This window comes from Thunnus maccoyii, chromosome 13, assembly GCF_910596095.1.
Source record: "Thunnus maccoyii chromosome 13, fThuMac1.1, whole genome shotgun sequence".
NCBI lineage: Eukaryota > Metazoa > Chordata > Actinopteri > Scombriformes > Scombridae > Thunnus > Thunnus maccoyii.
Window position 1 is genome coordinate 17,798,079 of NC_056545.1, and position 21,491 is coordinate 17,819,569.

Sequence of the window (21,491 nt, forward strand, 5' to 3'; positions counted from 1 at the left end):
ACTGCACACTCCTACATTTCCCATAATGCAACTCCATTGTGTGTTTTCATTACTCCCTGCTGATAATTTTAAAGAAAGCTCAGAAATCATAGTTTTCACAGGCTCAGTAGCACTCCCCCTAAATGTGTAATCTGACCCTCATACGTAAAATCGGTGTTTTTAAAAATCCACCTTTAAGTGCCCCTGTCACACTATTTACCATTACTTAGATATACGACCATACTCTTCCAAGCATAAAAAGTTTACCATCTGAAATAGGTGGCATTGCCCACTACATCCCCCAAACTACCCCCAGAGAGATAAACAGACATGGGGATGCTCTATTTTCTTCCGCAAGAGCTATTATAGCACGAGATATTCATTCTGAGCAACTGCCTCATTGCACAGCTATTGCAAAGCCAAAGACCATCCCAGCGGCATGACCATGTCACTCAAAACAGTGCTGCAGCTATGGGCATTTTTGCGGGCTAAAGTCATGTCATCTGAGACATTTAATTGGGCCCGGGCCGCCACAGGGGGACAGCGGACGGCATTCCTCTACAGCCTGCGCCCTGTTGTGTTGCTCTTTGCCGCGTGGCTACAGTACGTGGATAACATGCCCATGCCCACGCAAACTTGAGCTGCCGGAGACCCCTCTGACTGTAGTGAGAGAGTGTAGTGGACGCCTCGGGTAAATGGTGGAAAACGTCTGAATACAAAATCATACAGCTGGGAGTCTCAAGAGGGAAAACGGAGGTCAACTCTTTGGAGAGGTAGTTGTGCCATCTTTGCTGGATCGCGCAGGAGCGCAACGGCTGAAACGACATCAACAGTGGTCCGGCAGGGGAACAGAAAACAATCAGCATTGAGGACGTACACTGCTACCTGATTTTAAACTTTATTATAGCCTACGGCATTTCCTGGGTCGGGTTCGTGCTGCTTCAGGTAACGATGAGCTGTTGGATCCTTTTCAGCTACCCAGTGCATGCTGGAAGTTGTCCATATGTTTATGGCATATAGTCAGTATCATAATGTGGTTTAAATACATTATGCGCAAGGGACAATTGAGCTGTCATATTTCACTTACAGATACAGTCATATTGTCAATGTTTTCATCACTGATTGCAACCTCAAACTTTGAATATTTGAACTTTCAACCTTTTTTTCCAACAATTTGGAGAGACATTACTTTTATTATTCAAAGAAGTGTAGAAGGTCATTAGCTGTGTGAGACAGAGGGTTTACCAGGGTTAAAGCAGGCAAATGCCCTGATATAAAAAGCCTGTATCTTCACTGGCAGGGGGGCATGTGAAATCCAGACCTCAGAGCTAGTCTGTCAAACCTCCCTAATTATTTAATCCCACTGCAACTCTAAATGCATGATGAAACTGGTGGCTGTGTTTGTGTGTTCACAAGGCTCCATACTTTCCTAGTTGTGGTTTAATCATGGTCTTAATCAAAGGGTCTGCAGGCGATAATTCCAATTGAACACTGCACCTGCTGAGTCCAGTGTTTAGTTTCTCTGTCTGGTTAAAATTGCAGTCAGAGCTGCAACTAACGATTATTTTCCCAATCGATTATTCTGTCGATTATTTTCTTGATTAATTGATTAATTGTTTAGTTAATGAAATGTAAAAAAAAAGTGATAAAATTACATGCATTCTGAGAATTTTTCTTAGAATCCACAGTGATGCCTTCAATCTGCCTGTTTTGTCCGACAAACAGTCTAAAACCTTAAGATATTCAATTTATTGTCATACATGATAAAGAAAAACAGCAAATCATCACATCTGAGAAGCTGGAACCAGAGCATGGTTGGCATTTTTACTTGAAAAATGACTGAAATGATCAAATAATCAATTGTTGCAGTATTGTATTTCAAACCTGTAATTTTTGCCCTCCATGTCAGATTGGACACCACATACACATCGAATTAGGGTTTTTACTAGTCTGCTGATTATTTTTTTATTAATTGATGGATTGTTTGTCCATAAAATGTCATAAAATAATGAAAAATGCCTTTCACAGAGTCCTAGATCCATCCTCAATTTGCTGTCTGCCAACAGTTCAAAACCCAAAGATGTTAAATTTAGTCAATAAGCATAGAAAGAACCACAAGACATCAAATTTAAGAAGCTGGAAACAGTTAATATTTGACATTTTCTTGATAAATTACATAAAGTATTAATTGATTATTTTAATAAATTCTCACTTGTTCAAATCATTTCAGTATCACATCATCGTTCATCTTTCGTGAGATTCTTTTGATTGTGTTAACGGCTCTGTTTTGTACCTGTTGCCTCATGAAGGGATAAATGATCACCTCAACCAGAAGAGTGTCTCCTGATAAATCTGAAGTTAGAATCGCCTTCAGCCTCGACAACACATCAGGTAAACACAGACGCTACACAGTACACACACACACACACACACACACACACACACAGCCATCTACACACACCTGTCTTCCTGTGTCTCAAAATCATGGTAACAACTTATTTTGAGTTTAGTTACACCAATTACTCAATTTATCATTTAACACCAGATGAAGCCTCGAGCTCTACTCTCACTACATTTCCAGTATGCGTGGAACACATGCGCGACATTCCTCCCACCAAAACAGACCAGGCACAATCTGCCCCGAGCAGCCCGCCATCCCCCACCCCCCTCCACCTCCCTCACACCCTATCACTTTAACTGTGTTCATTCTTCTACTCTGTAGCTGGGACAGGTGTTCCATCTATTTCTGTAGGACCACAGCATATTAAAAACTGCACTTACAAAATGCACCCTCTCAAACAATTGCACCACCTGAATTGTGACTATCACAATACAAACATGCATACTTCTCTTCATCTCTCCCAAACTGTCCCCCTCACTCCCTCCCTCCCTCCTCTCTCTCTCTCTCTCTCTCTCTCTCTCTCTCTCTCTCTCTCTCACACACACACACACACACTCTCAAAGGTTTATCCTACCTATGGTTCTAGGTGCTGTCTGTCAGGATGTTTTACTGCAGTGGGGCCAGGCACTGGGACAGCAGCTGCAGCTATGCAATGGCAGAGTCAGGTTTCCAATCTAATACTAACAGTGTCCTGTTGCCTGATTCACTGTTCAGCTTTTAGAACACTGGCCTATATTTATAAGCAGTTAACACTTCCAGTCCTACTCCACCCATCTCTGATCCTCCTTGTCTTACTCTCAGGAAGTGAGATGAAGGGCTACAGTAGGAGCCACACACTCAAAGCCGACTCTGAGCAGTGATACATTCAACTCCACGACATCCTGCTTGTGCCATTTTTCATTTAGCTTTGTTCTTTAGCTTTTTGCTTGCTTTTTCTACCCTTCTTAACAGCTTCATTCACACAATTTATATGTATTTCTAATGAGTTTTTGTGTAGTTATGGGCTATCTGTACAGGGCCTGTTTTTCTTCTAGATGGTAGTATGCCCTCTTTTAGTTTTAGTTGTGGCTCCAGAGCTGTTAAGGCACAATCTGACCCAAACCTCCAAAATCAAACTCCGGATATTCCCCAGACGCTGATGTTGTTTTCTCTTTGAACTCGTGTTTCTCAGCAGGGGGGACTGAGAACTGTGCTCCATCTGTGGATCATCCTCTAGGCCCTTCGTGACTTCATGCCAGGCATAGTTATAACCCCACACTGTGTCAATCCTAAGCATGAGAACTGTATTTATTCCACATCATAATTGGCCCCATGGCTGCTGACTGGCCTGCTAATACTCCTGCTTTTAGAAGGTTGCATCATCCCAGGATTCTCCACATGTGTTCCACAACTCCAGGGGGACATTACTGGCGAGGCAGAGGCTGGTGCAGACAACCTGTCTGTTTTTGTCTGGCCTGTCTGTCTGGCTGGCTGCTTGTCTGTCTGAATCCCTATCTGTCCATACATCTGGCCTGTCTGTCCTGCAGTATCTGCTCACTGTGTTTGTCTGCTCACACGGTTGTCCCTTTGTATTCTTATCTTGCACGTCTTTCAGTCTGACAGCTCATTACTGCTGTTCAGTAAGAGGACGTGGCTCATTTATAAGTGTAGCACTGTGTTGCTATGTTGTGGTGTCATGTAAGAGGCTGCTATAGTGTTTCATTCTGGGCCATTTCATGAGACGGAGAAAGGCATTAAAGCAACTGCCTGTAGGACAAGTCACCTGGCTGTACGTGAAGAGCATACAGCAAACAATATTAATTGTGAAAATATTCTAATTCAGAATACATTATACACTATATGTTGATTTGTCAAATGAAGTTGAGATCATCCAGAAGGGTTAAATCAAGAGTAAAAGTGACTCTTTAGGTGTAAATGACCCTCCAGCGGTTAAATACCTGGGGCTGCCCACCAGTCAGTCAGACCTGAAGAAGCCTTTTGGATGAGGGGTGAAATGTCTAAGAATCTAAACCAAGTCCAGCTGACTTACACTTCCGGATATACAATGACCTGGATGACTGAGAATCTTTACTTTTTAAATGCACAACGTGTAATTTCTGCTGCTAGGGGTCTCTCAATCAAAACAATAACAAAAGACAGAGTGTGATGATGGTGTAAAGTAGCGTGGGATCATGGGAGTTGTTGTCTTCATTGTTAAACAACCAGCTTCTCCGGGTTAGGATTTCTTCAGTGTTCATCATTCAGGATGTTTTTACTGGGAGCCGAATTATTCGTAGAGGTCTCCTCTTCTCAAAATAAACAGATCCAGTGATTAAAACAAGTAAAAACACTGAATAAAGCAGTTTCACGTTATAAATCAGTGTTTCTCCGACGCTGTTCGGTGGACACAGGACCTCCGGAATGTGAGCCGAGCCGCTGTTAATAGTTGCTTAGCTTGTTTCTCTGATAACTTAAGATACAGAAGTTCAGCAGGTTTTTACCGGGAGCTGAATTACCCTCCTCCTCTCCAAAACAAACGTACATGGGGAATAAAACAGGTAAAAACACTGAATAAAGCAGTTTCACGTTAAAAGCCAATGTTTCTCCGACACTTTGGTGGAAAGAGGACATCCAGGAGGGGCTGCTAGCCGAGTTGATGCTAATGTTTGCTCAGCTTGCTTCTCTGATAACTTACGATCCAGACGTTCAGTGACTAAAATCCTGCATTCAGTTAAAAAAATACAATTAAAAACAACCAAGATCTAAAAAAAGTTATCATAAAAATATGGCTTTAAACTGAATAAAAGTCGATTCATGACAGTTTCTGTTAGGCAACCACAACACCTAGGTATTATTTTGTATGTATGTACTCTTTGGTAGAAGGCTTTGTAGCAGACAACCACAATGCTGATGCATGTATCTTGTGTGCGTATACTCTTTGGTAAAGGGAGTATGACGCCATTGACAGGCGACCAAATGAAACGGACCATTACCTTGATTAAGATGACTGATTTCTCTGGGTTTTAAAATTGTTGGAAACATTTGGGATAATGTAAGTGCAAAATATATAACATAGGTCTACTTGTTTTTAGACATTTTGATGCAGAATAGTTACATGATATAGCTTTAAATGGTATAGTAATGGTTTCCTACATTTTAGGCAGAGATTCATTCAGCATGTAATGAAAATCTTTTTTGAGAGTTAAAGCTTGTTGGTAATCCATCACAATACAAGTTTTGATGTTTTTAATGCTGAAGGGCAATCTTATTAAATAAAGAAACCACAGAATTCACATTGTCCTTCAACAGAAGCAGTTAAATAATAAATTGTTGCTTGTTCATTCTCCTAGTTTAATTTTTTTAAACAAGGTCAACAAACAAGAAACTTTTTGCATTCAATTCCCAAATGCTTTCTGCAATGTCTCTAATATGTCTAAAGCAATCCCTGTCTGCAACGTGATCTCCATGTGATTATAACCTAAGTTTGACAAAGAAAAATTCACAGTGATCGATTACCTGTCTAATGCAGGTTTTAAATTTGCCGGAGGATTGTCATAGAGCTCTAAAATGAATGGAAATTATGACTTTATGGAAGGCAGGAATCCAATCTAAAAACACATGATATGCAATTAGTCGTAATACAAAACTATCAGAATAGTAAGTTAAACTGTTGTATCATTAACCAATAAACAATATTATGTTTTAATATGTCATAATTGTATTGATTCATTTGTAGCTCAGCATTTAATGTTATCATTTTTATAATTGTCAGTTGTGTTAACTGTATGATGTGTCCTGGTTTGATAGATGTAAAAGATGTGGAGGACCTCTCTCAGACTTTCCCGGATCTTGAACAGCGATTACAGGTATGCACACTGTAGCATCACATTACATTAAATAGACACCTTGTATCATTGGCAGAGCAGCAGAAGGGAGGAGAGACAGAATATAGAGGAGAGGAGAAGGCAATGACGTTCAATTCACAGAGTTTTGCATTTCATGTCTGGTTTCATGTGTCTGTTTTTCTCTGATGTCAACAGATAGTCAGACAAGGCAATATCAAATTAATTCCACCTTTTTTAAAATATTTTGAAATATTTTTGTCCTTACTATTGCTGTCACTATTGAGCTTTCCATCTTCTGTATAACTAAATCACCGATGAATTCCAGACCAGTTCTCTCAGAGAAATCATTCTGGGAATCATTAACTGTAAAAAAAAACAAGACTGGGTCATAACCCACTATATGGCTGGACCGTGTATAAAATGTTTGAAGATGTATGCTTAGATCTGTTTGTTTAAAGATGGTAACTTATTTCATTTTATTAATGTAAAATTTTGCTAAAAAATAAAGAGGAAATTAATGACATATTGCTCATTGCTCCAACTGAAAATCAGCCCAAAACACTGTCACATGTACACACCGAATAAACACATGTTCTAGCTTTTCCACCATATAGTTACAAAAAAGGTCTTCTATATTAGGAATACACGTGATAAGCAATGTGATAAGCATATAATGCCAGTTGACAGTGCATTGATTACAGTACTATGCTCACTTTGGGAGACAGGAACACTATATTTCTCTATAAAACCGTTCGTATGAATACAGAAGCCCTTCACGGTTAAATAGCTGTTTTACAAGTAAAATGTTGTTAAACCAATTTTCAAAAAATAATGATTTGTTTCTGTGCGTGATATTGTCATTATTCCATAAGAAACATTTGTGAGGAGAATAGTTGTGCTTATATAGAAAGGACCAACACATAAAAGCTTATGAAAGTTGGAGAGTTTGATAGGAAGTTTACAGACAGCATAAATGCACATTATTAGGGCACATTAGGCACAGTAACTTTGATAATATGGTTGAATGAGGAAAAATCCAAAACGTTAAGACCTCTTTTTGTTAAAGACATAGACATTTTCTTCTTGCTCCTTGTGTGGCTTATTTTTCCAAATAAATCTAAAGCCTGTTTAAACAAGAGCTTTTATGTTTGGTGACTTCAAGGGAGGAAAAGACATAAGAGACTCTTGTTTTTGTGTAATGAGCTTCTCAAGCGGCCCACATAGCCATCAGCCCACTGGGATTTCTCCTGTACTCCTGATGGCCAGTCCAACTCTGCCCCAGGATGACGACGGATGCTGACCGGCCGGTCATCTCAGGAGTTGGCAGCTGGCTGCTAGCAGCTGAGATGACCAGCTGGCACCCGACCAGTGGCTCCTCACATCTCTGAAAATGTTAGAGTAAATTTCCGAATAAGCATTATTCGGATAAACTGACCACATTTTGGGAATCTAAATGGTTACTTTCTTGCTGAAAAAATATTAAAACTTAAAGTGACATAACAGTCCTACAGCAAAATTTACAACAGCTTTTGGCCTGGCTCATAATCTCCACCATCACCGCCATTTGGTGCAAAATGTATTCTGGGATACTTGGCTGTGCCAAGCTTTGGCGGCCTTCGGCCAACCAATGGTGTAGCTTCATTACTCAGTCAGTCAGTCAGTCAGTCAGTGAGGGACAGACATTTGGGTTGGTAAGGCTGGCCCCACTGTTGTGGTCCAGCCAAAAAATAGCTGGGCAAATTGAGAGAAAAAGGAGATCAAAAATTAACCTCAATATAAAATAAACCTATTTTTCTTTAAAGCTCCATTATATTTTGGGTGGAAGCTGAATCTCAAGATTCAAGATTCAAAGCTTAGTTTTAGTTTATCAATTTAGTGTTTTTACTCATTGTGTGCTCACTCTGCTATTAGTGTTGTCATTGAATTATCCTTCAGTGTGTGCCAGTTCCAGGGTTATGTAAACCACATGTTGTTTTAGAGTATCACATGAAAATAGTAGTAGCAGGCCAATGAATGAACAAGCATACACTGTACTATTATATTATATAAAAAGAAAAAGCTAACAGGTTTAGTCCAGCAGGTTATTGTGATATGATTTGATTTGATTCAACCTCCTGATCTGGAGTCATACGTGCTATCATTGCACCACAAGGATTCCTACTTTGTGAAATAAAGCATTTATAGTTGTAGAGTAATATGGAGATAAGTCACTTAAGGTCTCACTTGCCATCCTTAAGCACAGTGATGTCATGGTGTACTATTAGTAATATTTGCAGCACATTTCATGGACATTCAGACATTACTTTAGGAGATACTTTGTCATGGATCAAAGCACCTGGCAATGTTGGTGCACTATGAGCAAAGTCAGAGGGTTACCAAAGTCATCAGGGATTAGCCTTTTTCCAGTCTTTTAGCACAAGCTGTGATTAGAAAAATTATCAGGGAAAGGGGAATTTACTGATTACTAATTTTTTTTAGATTGCCATTCCAAACAACTGGTCCAGGTGTGCACATAGATATAGCTTGTGTGATATAACCCTCTTATTGTTTTGCTTAATATCTTCTATCTATCTATCCTCATCTAATACAGCATCTCTCTGACCTTTCCAGCCTGTGCCCCCCTGTGTGTCTCTGAGGGAGAGCGTTCAGGTGTACAAGGATCACTGCAGGATGGCGAGAGAGTTCCACCAAGTCAAACATGAGATTGCTGTGCTTGAGGACCGCAAGTGAGGCCCAAATAAATTATCTCCATATTATTAATACTTGCACTATAAATTGTTTTGTTAAAAAAACACATGGAAGATGTTGTGGTGCAATGGTCTGACTCCAGATCAAGAGGTTGCATGTTTAAATGACATCAGGATTACATGCTGAAAGCATGTTTTAACTTATGCACTGGCAGCTTTGTCTGTAGTCTTTTTTCCAGAGGTGGCATAGAAGGCAAAAGGAAAAAGGCTTTTTGACACTATCAGTAAAATAGCCTTTTAGATATGAAATTACTTTCTAGATGGAATACTATTAAATAATACTAATTCAAGAAAAAAACAAATTAACAAATTATAATGAAAATAGATTTTTTTTTTTTACATTCACTAGGTGTGTTTAACATGTAAACTTAAGAGGTTTAAGGCCACCCTTGCTAAAAATTTAAGCACTTATAGGACTGCAAGGCATTTTGGTTCAAAACGTCCACTAGATGGCACATGTTAAAAGCTTCCATACAGCATTTAGCGCATATTCCAGTGAGAGGATTACCCCAAAGATAATATTTGAACAGCTGGTGTGACATTGATTTCAGATCAGTTTTTTATTGTTATTGTTTTTAAATTAGAGACAAGATCAAGCATGTGTGACAAGTCAATGTAAACAGGGATGAGTGTGTTTATGAAGGCCGGATGTACTGTACACTGGGTTTCTCTGGTTGATTCTGGATCATATCAGGAGAAAGTAGCACCACTGCTAAGATGAAAATTACACCAACTGCAACCCTAATTAATAGAGTGACACCTGCTGTATGCTTTAATGCGCATATGTACTGTATAAGCTTGCACATAAGCAGGGGTGTATAACACACACACTGTCCCCTGTGTCCTCAGCAGCTGTGGGTAGTCTTAGCAGAGGGATTTTCAAGGCCCTCACTGTTACCCCACCACCACACCTACGCACACAAACAGACACGCACACACACAACCCACACCACTTGGCAGTTCCTAAATAGAGAACAGGAGGCAGACTCTGGTGGGATGAGTGCAGCTTTGAGTTTCGATAAGGAACGTGATGAGTCAGTACTGTAGAAACTCTTAGTTCTCTCTCTTTACGCTTTCGCTGATGCCCCCATCCAATGACACATACACACAGTAAATCGGACACACGCATTTACAGTAAATTGGTGATGGGCAAAACCATACAGGCTTTTACCCCGATACTAGAAATATATTGTAAGGTATTGATACAGATAAATATATTTCCATGGAAGAGAAGATGTTTTCATATTTTATGCCTTTTGTCACCGTTCTTTAACAGACGGGCATTACGCAATCAAATTTTTGTTACTTCCCATATGGGGAGGATTACACAGAGAGAGAGAGTGTTGTGTTTTGCCTCATACAGTGAAGTGTTGACAACAGGAACAACAGATTGAGTAGGGATTTTCCAAAATGCACTCAGTCTTCTTTTGGCCAGAAAAAAACAAGCTCATAGCTCTCATCTGTATCATGAATATGAACTCATATAACTATCTATTGGAGTTTTTACAAACTCCAATAAGTCCTCTAGTGCTCATGACCTGAATTTTATGCCATAACATAACATTAACAAAAATGTTGATTTTCTCAAATTAAATAAGTGAGTTCAAAAAAGTCTTACTCAGACACTGAAATTACTCTGAAAACACTTGATGGAGTCAACCCTATGACTGCTTCCATCATGATACAAAGAGATTGCGCAATAAATACTCCCATTGTGACATCACTTTCTTTTAAATCATTAACTTCCCTAGTGGAAGCTATTTGAGATGGTTTCAAATCTTTTGAGTTGTGGTCTCACAGGTGGTGTGAGAAATGTAGAATTAAAATGTATAATTTTTTTTGGGATTCTCAGGTTTCTGGATGGATTCCTTTGAACTGAAAAAGCTCTCTTCCCCTTTTCCGTTCTCTTTCTGTCACACAAACATACATGCTTCAACTTGCATCTAACAAAGGAAAAAAAAAATCTGTGCAAAAGTAATGCATCAGCACTAGTAAGCTTTTACTGTAAATCTGCCATCAAATTGTGAGAAGCTGTGCTCTGAATGCAGACTAATTACGTAACACCACAAAACACTTAAATCATGACTGGGAAATTGTAGATACAATAACTATACTCCCATCCCTTTGTGTTTGAATATGTGTGTGTGTTGTTAATTACTAAATTCATGACTAAAGTTAGATTTATTGTGTCAGTTCAGATGCAATTACCATTCCTGGAATAGTAGGGAAATGTGTGAGAACTGGAAATGGATTGAGATACACATATCGTAGTTTCTAGTTCAAGTTTTTTTTAAAGATCATTTCAAATGAATAGTCCATTGTGACCAACAGTTTGATTACACAGAAAAGACCAAAAGTTCATGACATGTCAATCTGAACTCAACAAGTTGATCCTTTCCATATGAATATAAGATTGTGGTTACTGTATTAAATGAGAAATGTGATTTTTACTAAAAGTTCATTCATTAACTACTATATTAAAACATGAGAAAATGAAATCTTGTCAGAAATTTGATTTCATAAATGAACACTTATTCACCATCAAACAGAATGACTTCTATGGTCATTTTTCTTAATATATGATTTTTATCTTTTAGTCAAGAATTAAAGGTACAACCCAAGATCCAAATCTAAACAAAAGATAAGCTCCATTACCAAAATTTAAAACACTTGCAACCTGTTATCACTGGCATCGTATTACAAACTACAGAATAGTATAGAGCCAGTATAGTCATCGTCTTTCATAGTTATGTCATTAAAGCTTCACACAGCCTTTATTGTAGAATAGAGACTCAATTTCATGTTTGTTGATGCTGCTGTTATGTGACTTGGCACTTACCAGCTGTAATACAACACTGACATTCACACACTCTCGAGCATGAGGACATGACACACACGTTGTACACATACATGTGCTTACGCTGCTTTCCAAAGTCCAAAGGCTGATATCTACCCAGAGTGCAAACTCATTGTTAGGGGAAGCCAGGTCATACCAGCCTGGTCTACTTGCCAGCCAGGTCATACCAGCCAGGAGAAGGATGGGACGGTAAAAGTTATAGTTAGTTATTTCATACACAGATAAACGCCCAACCCACATTGGACTTACAAGAACCCAAAGTTGCAGTGGTGAAACATGTACAGGACACCCAACACTTAAATCATCATATAATGAGAAATAAAACATGAAATGGACTTTATCCTCAGTCTCACCTACATCAAAAAATAACAAACAAAGCCATTCCTCTTCATGTAGACCAGTAAACCTGCTTCTTTAGATAGCTAATGGTCATGTATCTGAGCACTGTACTTACAAAGATCTTTGAGATTTGGTTAAATTCGGCTTCAAATAAGGTTCTACACTGTAAAAAGGTTCTACACTGTAATAGTTATTCATGAGGGTTCATGTATACTACATTATGGTAGTAATTTAGGTTTTAGGATCAAACTTTCCTTATACACAAGGTACATTTTTGTGCTGTAATATTCATGATGCTGGCCCCAAAATGTCATTACCTACTTATTTCAGAGCTTTGTTGCTTTGTTTCTCATCAGCTAATAGTATTAAGTAGCAGTAGTAGTAGTAGTACTACTGCTATTAAGTAGGAGTTTCTGTTTTTCCCTGGTCAGCCACTCCTGTAAGTTTACATTGTTTCAATGCTTGGTTTCTCTGCTTTCTTCCCAAATTCCAGAGACAGCTGGAGATTCTAAATTGCTCATAGTACTCATGTATGTGAAAGATTGCCTGGAAAAACACCGGTGAACTGGGAAGCTGTTAGGGGTGTTTCCCCTCCTCCAGTCAAGTGTATGCTGGGATGGTGTCCAGCTTTTTACAACATCTGAAAAGGATTAAACAGGAAGAGATGACAAAATAATCAATGCCACAGTCAATTAGTTGTAGATTTTGGAGAAGTACTATAATGTTTTATGCATTCTCCTGTGAAATTTATTTGAAGATAAATTTAAAGGTTTGGCCCTGCTGCTAAAATCTTGATCTCACTTGTTCCTTGCAGACGTAAACTGCTGGCAGAGCTGGTGGAGGATGAAAAGGTGGCTGTGGAGATCGCCCGTCTAGAAGAGGAGTTCCGGCGTCTCACAGAGGAGAACCGCAACTTGGTGACTGTCCACAACGAGCGTGCTCAGCAGCTGGAGAGGCTCTGCCTGACCAATCAAACGAGGCAGGACTCCTCGTGACCTCTGACCTCCGCAGAACCTGAGACCTCCAGACATCCAGCTGACATCAGGCCAGAAAACCAACCGGAAATCAAGTCTCAGCTAGAGCTCATTCTACACAACTACAGTCTGTGAATCAGTTAGTTACACAGAAAGGCGCTATGTTTTTTTCATATGTCACTTGTATGAACCACAGACATAATGTCATCATCAGTGTGAAGCTGTTATAGACCACCTTTCTGGGTACTGTTATGTTATTATGTGATGTTGCAGAACTTTCCTGGTCGCTACTGCAATACCTCACAGTATATATTCATACAAATGTCAGCTGCTGTGAATGTGACCAGATATTCTGATATCTGTCTCAGGTCCTGTGGAGACTCAGATTTTTTACCTGAGGTCTGTGGAGGGAGCCAAAGGTGGTATGATGTGGTCCAAATGTTGTATTTTAAGGAGTGTTTCCCCTCCCTCTCCCTCTCAGCCGTGCACCCAACAACACACTTGCCCGTCAAGTTCCTGTTATGGTAAAAAAGGAAATGAGATGAGTGTTTGACACAGTGTCAGGGATTGGTAAATTGTAGCCATTTGTGAGGAACAGCATTTCGCAATAAGTATCTGCTGCGACACAACACTGTAAGAGTTGTACATTTTTTTGATGTAGCATGTCTCACACACCTGTAGAAGGAGAAGTATACAACAAGATAAACTGTTGCTTACAGCGTCCGCGTCTATTAATAAAATGCGTTTTATTTAACACCAGCTTCAGTTCCTTAGTTTCATTTCTCCAAGATGGTGCTCATGTATTTGTTGTGTGTTTTATGATCATGTTGCAGCACTTACGTGGAAAAGGGAAGTAGATTGTTTTTTTTGTTTGTTTTTTTCCATGAACAGATTAGCTCACTCTGGAATTATGAAACAGTCATCTGATTGGCCGGTTCAACTCTGGCAGGCTTCCCTCTTCCTTCTCAAATCATGTGACATTGGCAACAGTGCTCTGTAATGATGATCATTCCACAGTTGTACAGTGCTTACAACCCGGTAACTCCATTTTGAACACGTGATTTTTCTTCATACACAACTTTAAAGTTCAAAGTTTCATTTCACTGTTTTTCTAGTTGTATTAATGTACCTCTATAGCCATCCTATCACAGTTATTTTATACATATTTAGACTGCCAATATAACAGTTGGTGGTACCTCAAAAGCCTAAAAAAAATCTAAAATTTAAAGATCACTTGAGGACAAATGTTGAATTATATTAGTCGTGTTGGTACTCCTTTTCAGCTGTTGACTTACTGTACCTCTGTGAGCAAGATATGCTCTCTCTCTCTCTCTCTCTCTCTCTCTCTCTCTCTCTCTCTATCTCTCTCTCTCTCTCTGACACATTAACAAACAACACACAACAAAGACTTAGACTTGAACAGAGTTCACAGAAAGATTTGCTGATACCTGGAAAAACAACAAGAAGATATGTGACAACAAGGGCTGATTCACAAATATTCATCATTAGAAAAAAACACAATAGTCTCTTTCTTCTTTTAGGCAGTTTCATTTGTCTTAATGCTCAACTTCTTGTGAAAATTCTGTGTCTAACTTTAGTCAAGTAAATCCAAAAGACAAAAGACAATATCCTGTTTAAACACTGGGCTTATATACCCAACCTTCACCTTAATCTCTGAACTGCGTTCAGGGTAATTCTATAAAGAGATTTCCTGGGAAAAGCTTGTTAGTTTACCAGACACATCCAAGGGTGGGATTGGTATGGACGGGAAAACTGCTTGCTCATCCTTTATCAGCAAGAGTGCATGAGTCAGCGCTTGCTCTGTTACACCCAGAGTTGTTGCAACACACACACACCCACACACAGACACACACACACACACACTCACACACACACACTCCCTCTCTCTCTCTCTCTCTCTCTCACTCAGTCTCTCTCTCTCTCTGTTTCTCTCTCTCTCCCTCCCTCTTACATACTCACACACAGGCCATATGACTGAGTCAAGTTCAGTTTTTAGTTTGTAGCCGAGTTGAGATAAGGCTTTCTGGGAAGTGTAGCCTGGTTGGACAGCATTCCATTTAGAAATAACCATGTGTGAACAGCTGGGACTCTCTTTAACACTGTAAGAAACCTGGATATATAAAGTCAGCTTTGTAAGGTAGGCAACTTTTCTGTTGTTATTTAAATGTATATCTAATAAAAGTGATGTTACTTTTTTGGAACTGTCAAAGTCTGTCTAAGTGTGTATCCTGGTAGAGGAAAAGAAGTTGATTATTTGTGTTTATGTGTACATACAGATGTCCCTGATGGCCATGTCTGCCCCCCGGTCATCTGTGTTTACATTTGAGTCTACAGCACATTCCTCCCATGTGCTGCGTTGCCTGGACGAGCAGCGTTGCCGGGACACGCTGTGTGATATTACAGTAGTGGTGGAGGGTCAGAGTTTCAGAGCCCACCGCTCAGTGCTCGCTTCCTGTAGTGAGTACTTCACGCACAGGATCTCCTCCCAGACACAACATGGAGCAGTGATCACTCTGCCACAAGAGGTGAGATGTCACCTCATGATGCCATAAAAGTAGTCACACATAAGACTCACATGAATAGTGTGAGCAGTGTGTGAAAGTAAAGTGAGAAAAGTCACCAGAAGGATTATTTCCTCATGGTTGTACTCTTGACTGCATAAAATGTATTTCATTAATTTGTTTATTTTTATGCTATTTAATCTAATATTTAGTAAAGACACAATTACTGACTACAGTTTGCAGAGTCGAAAAACCTTAAAGCGTAATGCTTATCCACATTAAAATCTCAGTGTTTCTGATTGGTTTCTAGTCCACAGAAAAACAAAACAAAACATTATTCTGAAAGGGGACTCCAGTGGGGATTAGGTATAAAAATTAAAAGGTCATGCAGTTTAGCCTTTTTTATGGGGGAAATGTATTTCCTGTTATTTTAGCAATGCTAATTGGGCTTTTAAAATGACCAAATGGACCCCAATTTTAAAACTTAGTTTTCCTATTATTCCACAAGTACTGTATTTCTTTTACAAAACTCATTTGCCACTTAATCAAATGACATATTCATGTATTTCCTCCATTTTCTATGAAACTGCAAAAGCCACAGAAACTAGATTTTCATGGTTACATGTACTGGTTTCTGAGCCAGAACTTTATTTCCTTAAACATTTGTAGTCAAAGCAGATTTATTTTCACATCTGGGCCTTTAGTATTTTATGCATGCTTATGATATATTAAATTTAATGAAGATCAATCCTATTACCATTGCTATCCCTGAGTACATACAAGAAGATATGAAGTGTTCATGTATGTCATTTGTCCTCTTTGCCTCACAGGTGACAGTTGCTGGATTTGAACCTTTGCTGAAGTTTGCCTACACTTCCAAACTACTCTTTGGGAAAGACAATGTCTTAGAAATACAGAACTCAGCCTCTATTCTTGGTTTCAGAGACCTAGACGAGGCGTGCTTTGATTTCCTCCTCCCTAAATTCTTCTCTGCTAGCCAGGGCTCTGCCCCTTTTCCAAGAAAGACCTGCTGTAAGAAGAAATGCAAGAGGCGATTATCAAAGGAATACTGTGCTATAAACTCTGATGATGTGCTGTTGGATGAGAAAGAAGTAAAACCAGTTGCTGACTCATCATCTCAGCAGGAAGTGGCCGGGCTCGGTAACAAATCAGTGAACAGAAAAATGGGAAGTCAGAACAGTACGGGCACTCCTACACCTGTAGCTGAAGGGACAAAGGATTTTATGCAGTGCCCAAAGTATCGCAAGTTCCAGCTAGCTTGTGGGAAGGAAACCTTTGTCACAGAGAAAAGCCTGAGCAATCCAGTAACAGTAACCAAGAATGACTGTGACCTACCTTGCTCAACCTACTGCAGCACGGCAAACAGTAAGAATGAAACAGAAAGGAATGAGGTAGAATTCCCTAGAGAGAGTCTCTCAAATCCGTCCAGGGAGAGCAAAGGGGAGGGCAATGGGTCATGGAAAGCTGAAATACATGACATGAGCACAGAGGGACACAGGGGCAGATGGGCGGTTGTGGTTAAGAAAGACACACATGAAAGAGTGGAAAAGGAGGAAAGAGAGGTGGATATTGTGAAGATGGAGAAGGAGATGGAGCATACCACTGCACTCACCTTTTCAGAAAGATCCAATGGCAAGGCAGTCTCCTCAGGGCCAAGCACAGTGCCAGGTGAGAGGTCACCAGGGTTAATATTACACCATTGCCCCCTGGAGGCCACTGGTGAGGACCCTGCAATCAGTGGGTCACTGGGGGAAAAGAGGCTTGCCATAGACATTGCAGAGGGAAAGAAAACAAGGGATTCTGTTGTACTAGAGCCAGTATCCATTCATCGACAGGCAGAGCAACAGGTAGAAACTGAGGGGAAAAGGGCAGATGATGAGATAGAGACTGCCTGGCAAGAAAAAGGACAAGGCAGCATGGAGCGAGCGGCCCTGAAAGTGAATAATGGCAGAAAGGTGGCTGAGCACCTGGCTCAGTGGCTGGGGTCCAATCCGCCCTCTTCTCATCTGAACTTCCAGGACCCTGATGCAAGAAGTTCCTCTGATACAGGGTGCAGACAGTTGCAGAGCACATCTTTAGAATGGCTGCAGATGAATCTCAGCTCCACAAGCACCGGTTGCCCATTTCTCCAGGATTTGGACCAAAGCAAATGTTTATGGAAGGGAGCTGGGTCTGAGTGCGAGGTGGCATCTCAGTCAGGTGTGTCATCCCTCAACTCAGGGGAGGATGGAGACTCAGAGACAGAGGGAGACAGTGAGTCCTACACAAGGGAGAGGGCCAGGCAGGTGAGCACCATGACTCAGTATAAAATCTGCTGAGACTCTGCAGCTCTGCTCTGTCCTACTAAATATCAGCCCTGCTGCCACGTAACTGTGAAGTTCACATTGTGCTGTATCAATAAGCACCATTGAGCTCACCCTTCCTGTAGATTAAATTGCTATGTTTGTTTTAGATAAGAGTTTAAGTACATTGTATCAAATGAGCGCTTGCAATCGTGCAACAGAAAGCAGAATCGTTATGGTGATAAAGTTAATTATTCACCCAAGTAGAGATGATGTGTGCATATGTGTGTTTTGTGCCAATGTGTATGCATCTTGCTAATTGGCTCAGAGTCCAACTCAGCAGAACTTGGCAGCTCAGCCTGTTGAGTTAGCAACACAAACAACAGGTTGTTTGTACCACCAGTAGTCATTGTGGAATCTCTCATGTTACTGTACAAATTTCTCACTTGGATTTGACTGAAAGTATGAACAGAGCAGTGAGTGTCCAGACAAAGCTAAGGTCATCTCAGAGCTTTTATTTACTCTAGATAAAACTCTTCCAGATTTATACTGCTCCAATAAACTAGTGAGTGTACATTTCCTGTCACACATTAGCAGCTGCAATAACCCACTGCCTGACCTCTGCTTTTGAATGTTAACTCCTCATTTTTAAAGTTAATAATTGATAGCTTAGTAAAAACGCAACTTACTATCTGAACTCCATATCCATTTTTACTTTTGCCTCACTTTACTTTCTTTTTCCTTATACAGAGCAAGCTATATATATGTATATATGTATGTATATATACTTTTGAATTCCATTCATTCTGTTATGATCTATTAAATTATGTCCAAAGATAAGTTTACATTTCTTCAGATTAACCAAATAAAACCTGCCTCCACAAGACTGCTGCTTTAAAGCAGGTGTATGAGCATTATACTACAGGTTATCTGAGTGCCTTCAAACTAATTTATGTAATTCAACAAAACATTTTCACTTTTCAAATTCTGTCACAAACAATTTAGCTTTTAATGCATTTTAATTCATCTAGACTAGTCACGTACAGCATTATGTTACAGAAAAAAAGCAGTGGTTTTGGCTCCCGTCTGTCCTTCCTTGATGTAGAGACTCTCAGCTGTGATGTAATGTGTTTGTGCAAACTTTATTCCCTTTTCGGGTGTCTTCAGGTTCAATTACCCTTCTCTGTGGACTGGATTGTGGATCTGAGTAGAAATGACTTCCAACAGTTGCTGAAACAACAGGTCTTTACACGTGAACAGCTGGAGTTTGTCCATGATATGAGACGGCGCAGCAAAAACCGCCTTGCAGCCCAGCGCTGCCGCAAGAGGAAATTAGACTGCATATACAATCTACAGTGTGAAATCAACAAACTGGTAAAAAACCCCATGTAAATCAGAACATTTTCATGAATTCACCTCTTGTTTACAGACATGTTAATCTGATTGTGTGTATTGCATGTGTATGTCACAGAAGACGGAGAGGGAGAAACTGATGACGGAGAAGAGCAATCTGAGCCAGATGAAGTTGAGAGCACGTCACAGTGTTTCTGACTTGTGCCAGAGGGTCTGCAGTGAAGCCAACCTGCAGCCCGAGCAGCTCCAGGTGTTGGCCAAATACACATCTCCAGACTGCCCTTTGTCCTCTTTCTTTCCTCACATAGACTCTCTCCTTTTACGTCACCCCCAGGCTGCATTCTCAGCTTCTGCCATGGGTCATGACAAATATATGGCATCTGAGGAGGCTTCGTCCAGCTCGAGCAGGGACACAGGCACAGGGGATAGTCAAGACTCAGGGGCAAATTAGATACACATCCAAGGACACCCACTGTACATCAACTTTGTATGAAACCCATAGGATAGTGAAAGTTTGGTTATTAAACCAAAGGTTCCCACCCTGTGTCATTTAAAGACGTTACCATGGACAGGCTGCAAGATAAAGCAGTGCATCACTTATGTCATCCTAATAGGACGATGCAATTATAATAAAAAGGCCATAATTACAACATGTTTTAATTAACTCATGCTACCTTATTGATTTAAAAGACTTATTGCAAGGTCACTAAAGCATTCCACATATCCAAACCCATCGGACCATGTCCTTCAGTAGCAATTTGTGTCCAGCTTTGCAAATTGCTTATTAGTGTTTGTGTACTGGTTAGAGGCAGAAAGTAACTGTCTACAAATCAACACGGCCAGGGTGCATGTTGAGATTTTAGCAGAGACAATCACTACTTTAATCATGAATCAAATGGAACAATGATATATAAATTTGTAATGTGCTTTACTGCTTGATTACCTCAGGATGATTAACAGTAAATTAGCTGCATTTTGATACGGTTAGATAGAAGAAGATTCTCAGGCATTAATGAGAAAATTCGGCAAATACCTCCTGGTAACAGTATTGCTTCTGCCTTCTCTATGTAGAGAACAACGTGCCATAACATTTTGCATCAAACTGGACAACTTACCAAATAGACTTGACATAGTGTGCCATGTTTACCTTGTGGCTGTAAGTCTGGCTTTTGTATTTCAGGCTGTCATTGTGGTTGCCACTCCTCAGCTGACCACGGTGACACAGCTGTTCTAGGTTGCACACACCTCTCAGATCTTTGTTTTCCCTCACGAAGACAGACCTCACAAACGTGCCTAAATATGTTTAAAGTGCAGTCTAAAAAAAAACTGCACCTTATACATGAGCACAGTACACTTTTAGGAGAGAAACTGCCTCACACTGTATAATGAAAAATCAAGTTCTACATTATGTGTCTGTCCTGTAATGGGTGCAGGCTTTATAACTTAATAATCTTTGGTACTTTGTGATAGTCAAAAGGGTGTAAGAAGTATTAATCGAAATTACTGTCAAGGGTCAAGTGAACAATGCAGCAGTAACTCATTGATAGGTGCAGTGTAAGTATGTCTCCTATCAACAGTATCACTGTATTACTATTTCTATTTGTTTTGTACATCACATTCATTACACCCTTTTTTGTGGCTTTTCTGTAGTCCCTCACCTATGAACTTTAGTAGATCTTTTACACTCAGGATTCTTCACAGAAAAGCTGCTTTGCAACTTCATCATGATTAGGTTTCTCTGTATATATATGTGCAAATATTTATAGATTTATTTTTACTCACGATGGTTGTCACAGTGCAGCTGTTATGACAATGATTTGTGTAAAATACTAAATTAATCACATAGTAAATCCAGGAATCAGGTATGCATTGATTTTATGAGGAAATGCTGAGTAACCACATTGTGTTTTTTGAGGACAGGTGATGGTTAATGACATGAGAATTGTTTCCTTTCTCGCAACCAGCCAACTGCAGGCACACACAGCCAAAGAAAGGGATGATACCACTGGTGCTTATTGCCCCCTAGTGGCAGTGTATTCACAGTCAATAGACTCAGAGCTGTATAGATGTTTACTACTGTACAGTATATGCTACACAAATGGCTTTTCTACTGTGTTCCTTTATTTTCATCACACACAAAAAATGACATTATCTTTCTATGACGATGTCCAAATGAATTCCTGCATTTTTTT

At 39.8% G+C, this 21,491-nt stretch overlaps 2 protein-coding genes across 2 annotated transcripts; both read left to right on the forward strand.

Annotated features, from left to right (window-relative positions):
* Window positions 1–358: 358 nt before the first annotated feature.
* map3k7cl (map3k7 C-terminal like) lies at window positions 359–13,880 on the forward strand. Its single transcript, XM_042431427.1, has 5 exons — window positions 359–924; window positions 2,289–2,370; window positions 6,167–6,225; window positions 8,815–8,930; window positions 12,962–13,880. Exons 2-5 carry the CDS (start codon window positions 2,295–2,297, stop codon window positions 13,140–13,142), a joined length of 432 nt encoding a protein of 143 aa, XP_042287361.1. The 5' UTR covers window positions 359–924; window positions 2,289–2,294; the 3' UTR covers window positions 13,143–13,880.
* A 1,225-nt stretch (window positions 13,881–15,105) lies between these two features.
* bach1b (BTB and CNC homology 1, basic leucine zipper transcription factor 1 b) lies at window positions 15,106–19,949 on the forward strand. Its single transcript, XM_042431296.1, has 5 exons — window positions 15,106–15,279; window positions 15,419–15,667; window positions 16,474–17,949; window positions 19,114–19,320; window positions 19,418–19,949. The coding sequence occupies exons 2-5, from the start codon at window positions 15,419–15,421 to the stop codon at window positions 19,748–19,750; spliced, it is 2,265 nt and encodes a 754-aa protein (XP_042287230.1). The 5' UTR covers window positions 15,106–15,279; the 3' UTR covers window positions 19,751–19,949.
* Window positions 19,950–21,491: the final 1,542 nt, after the last annotated feature.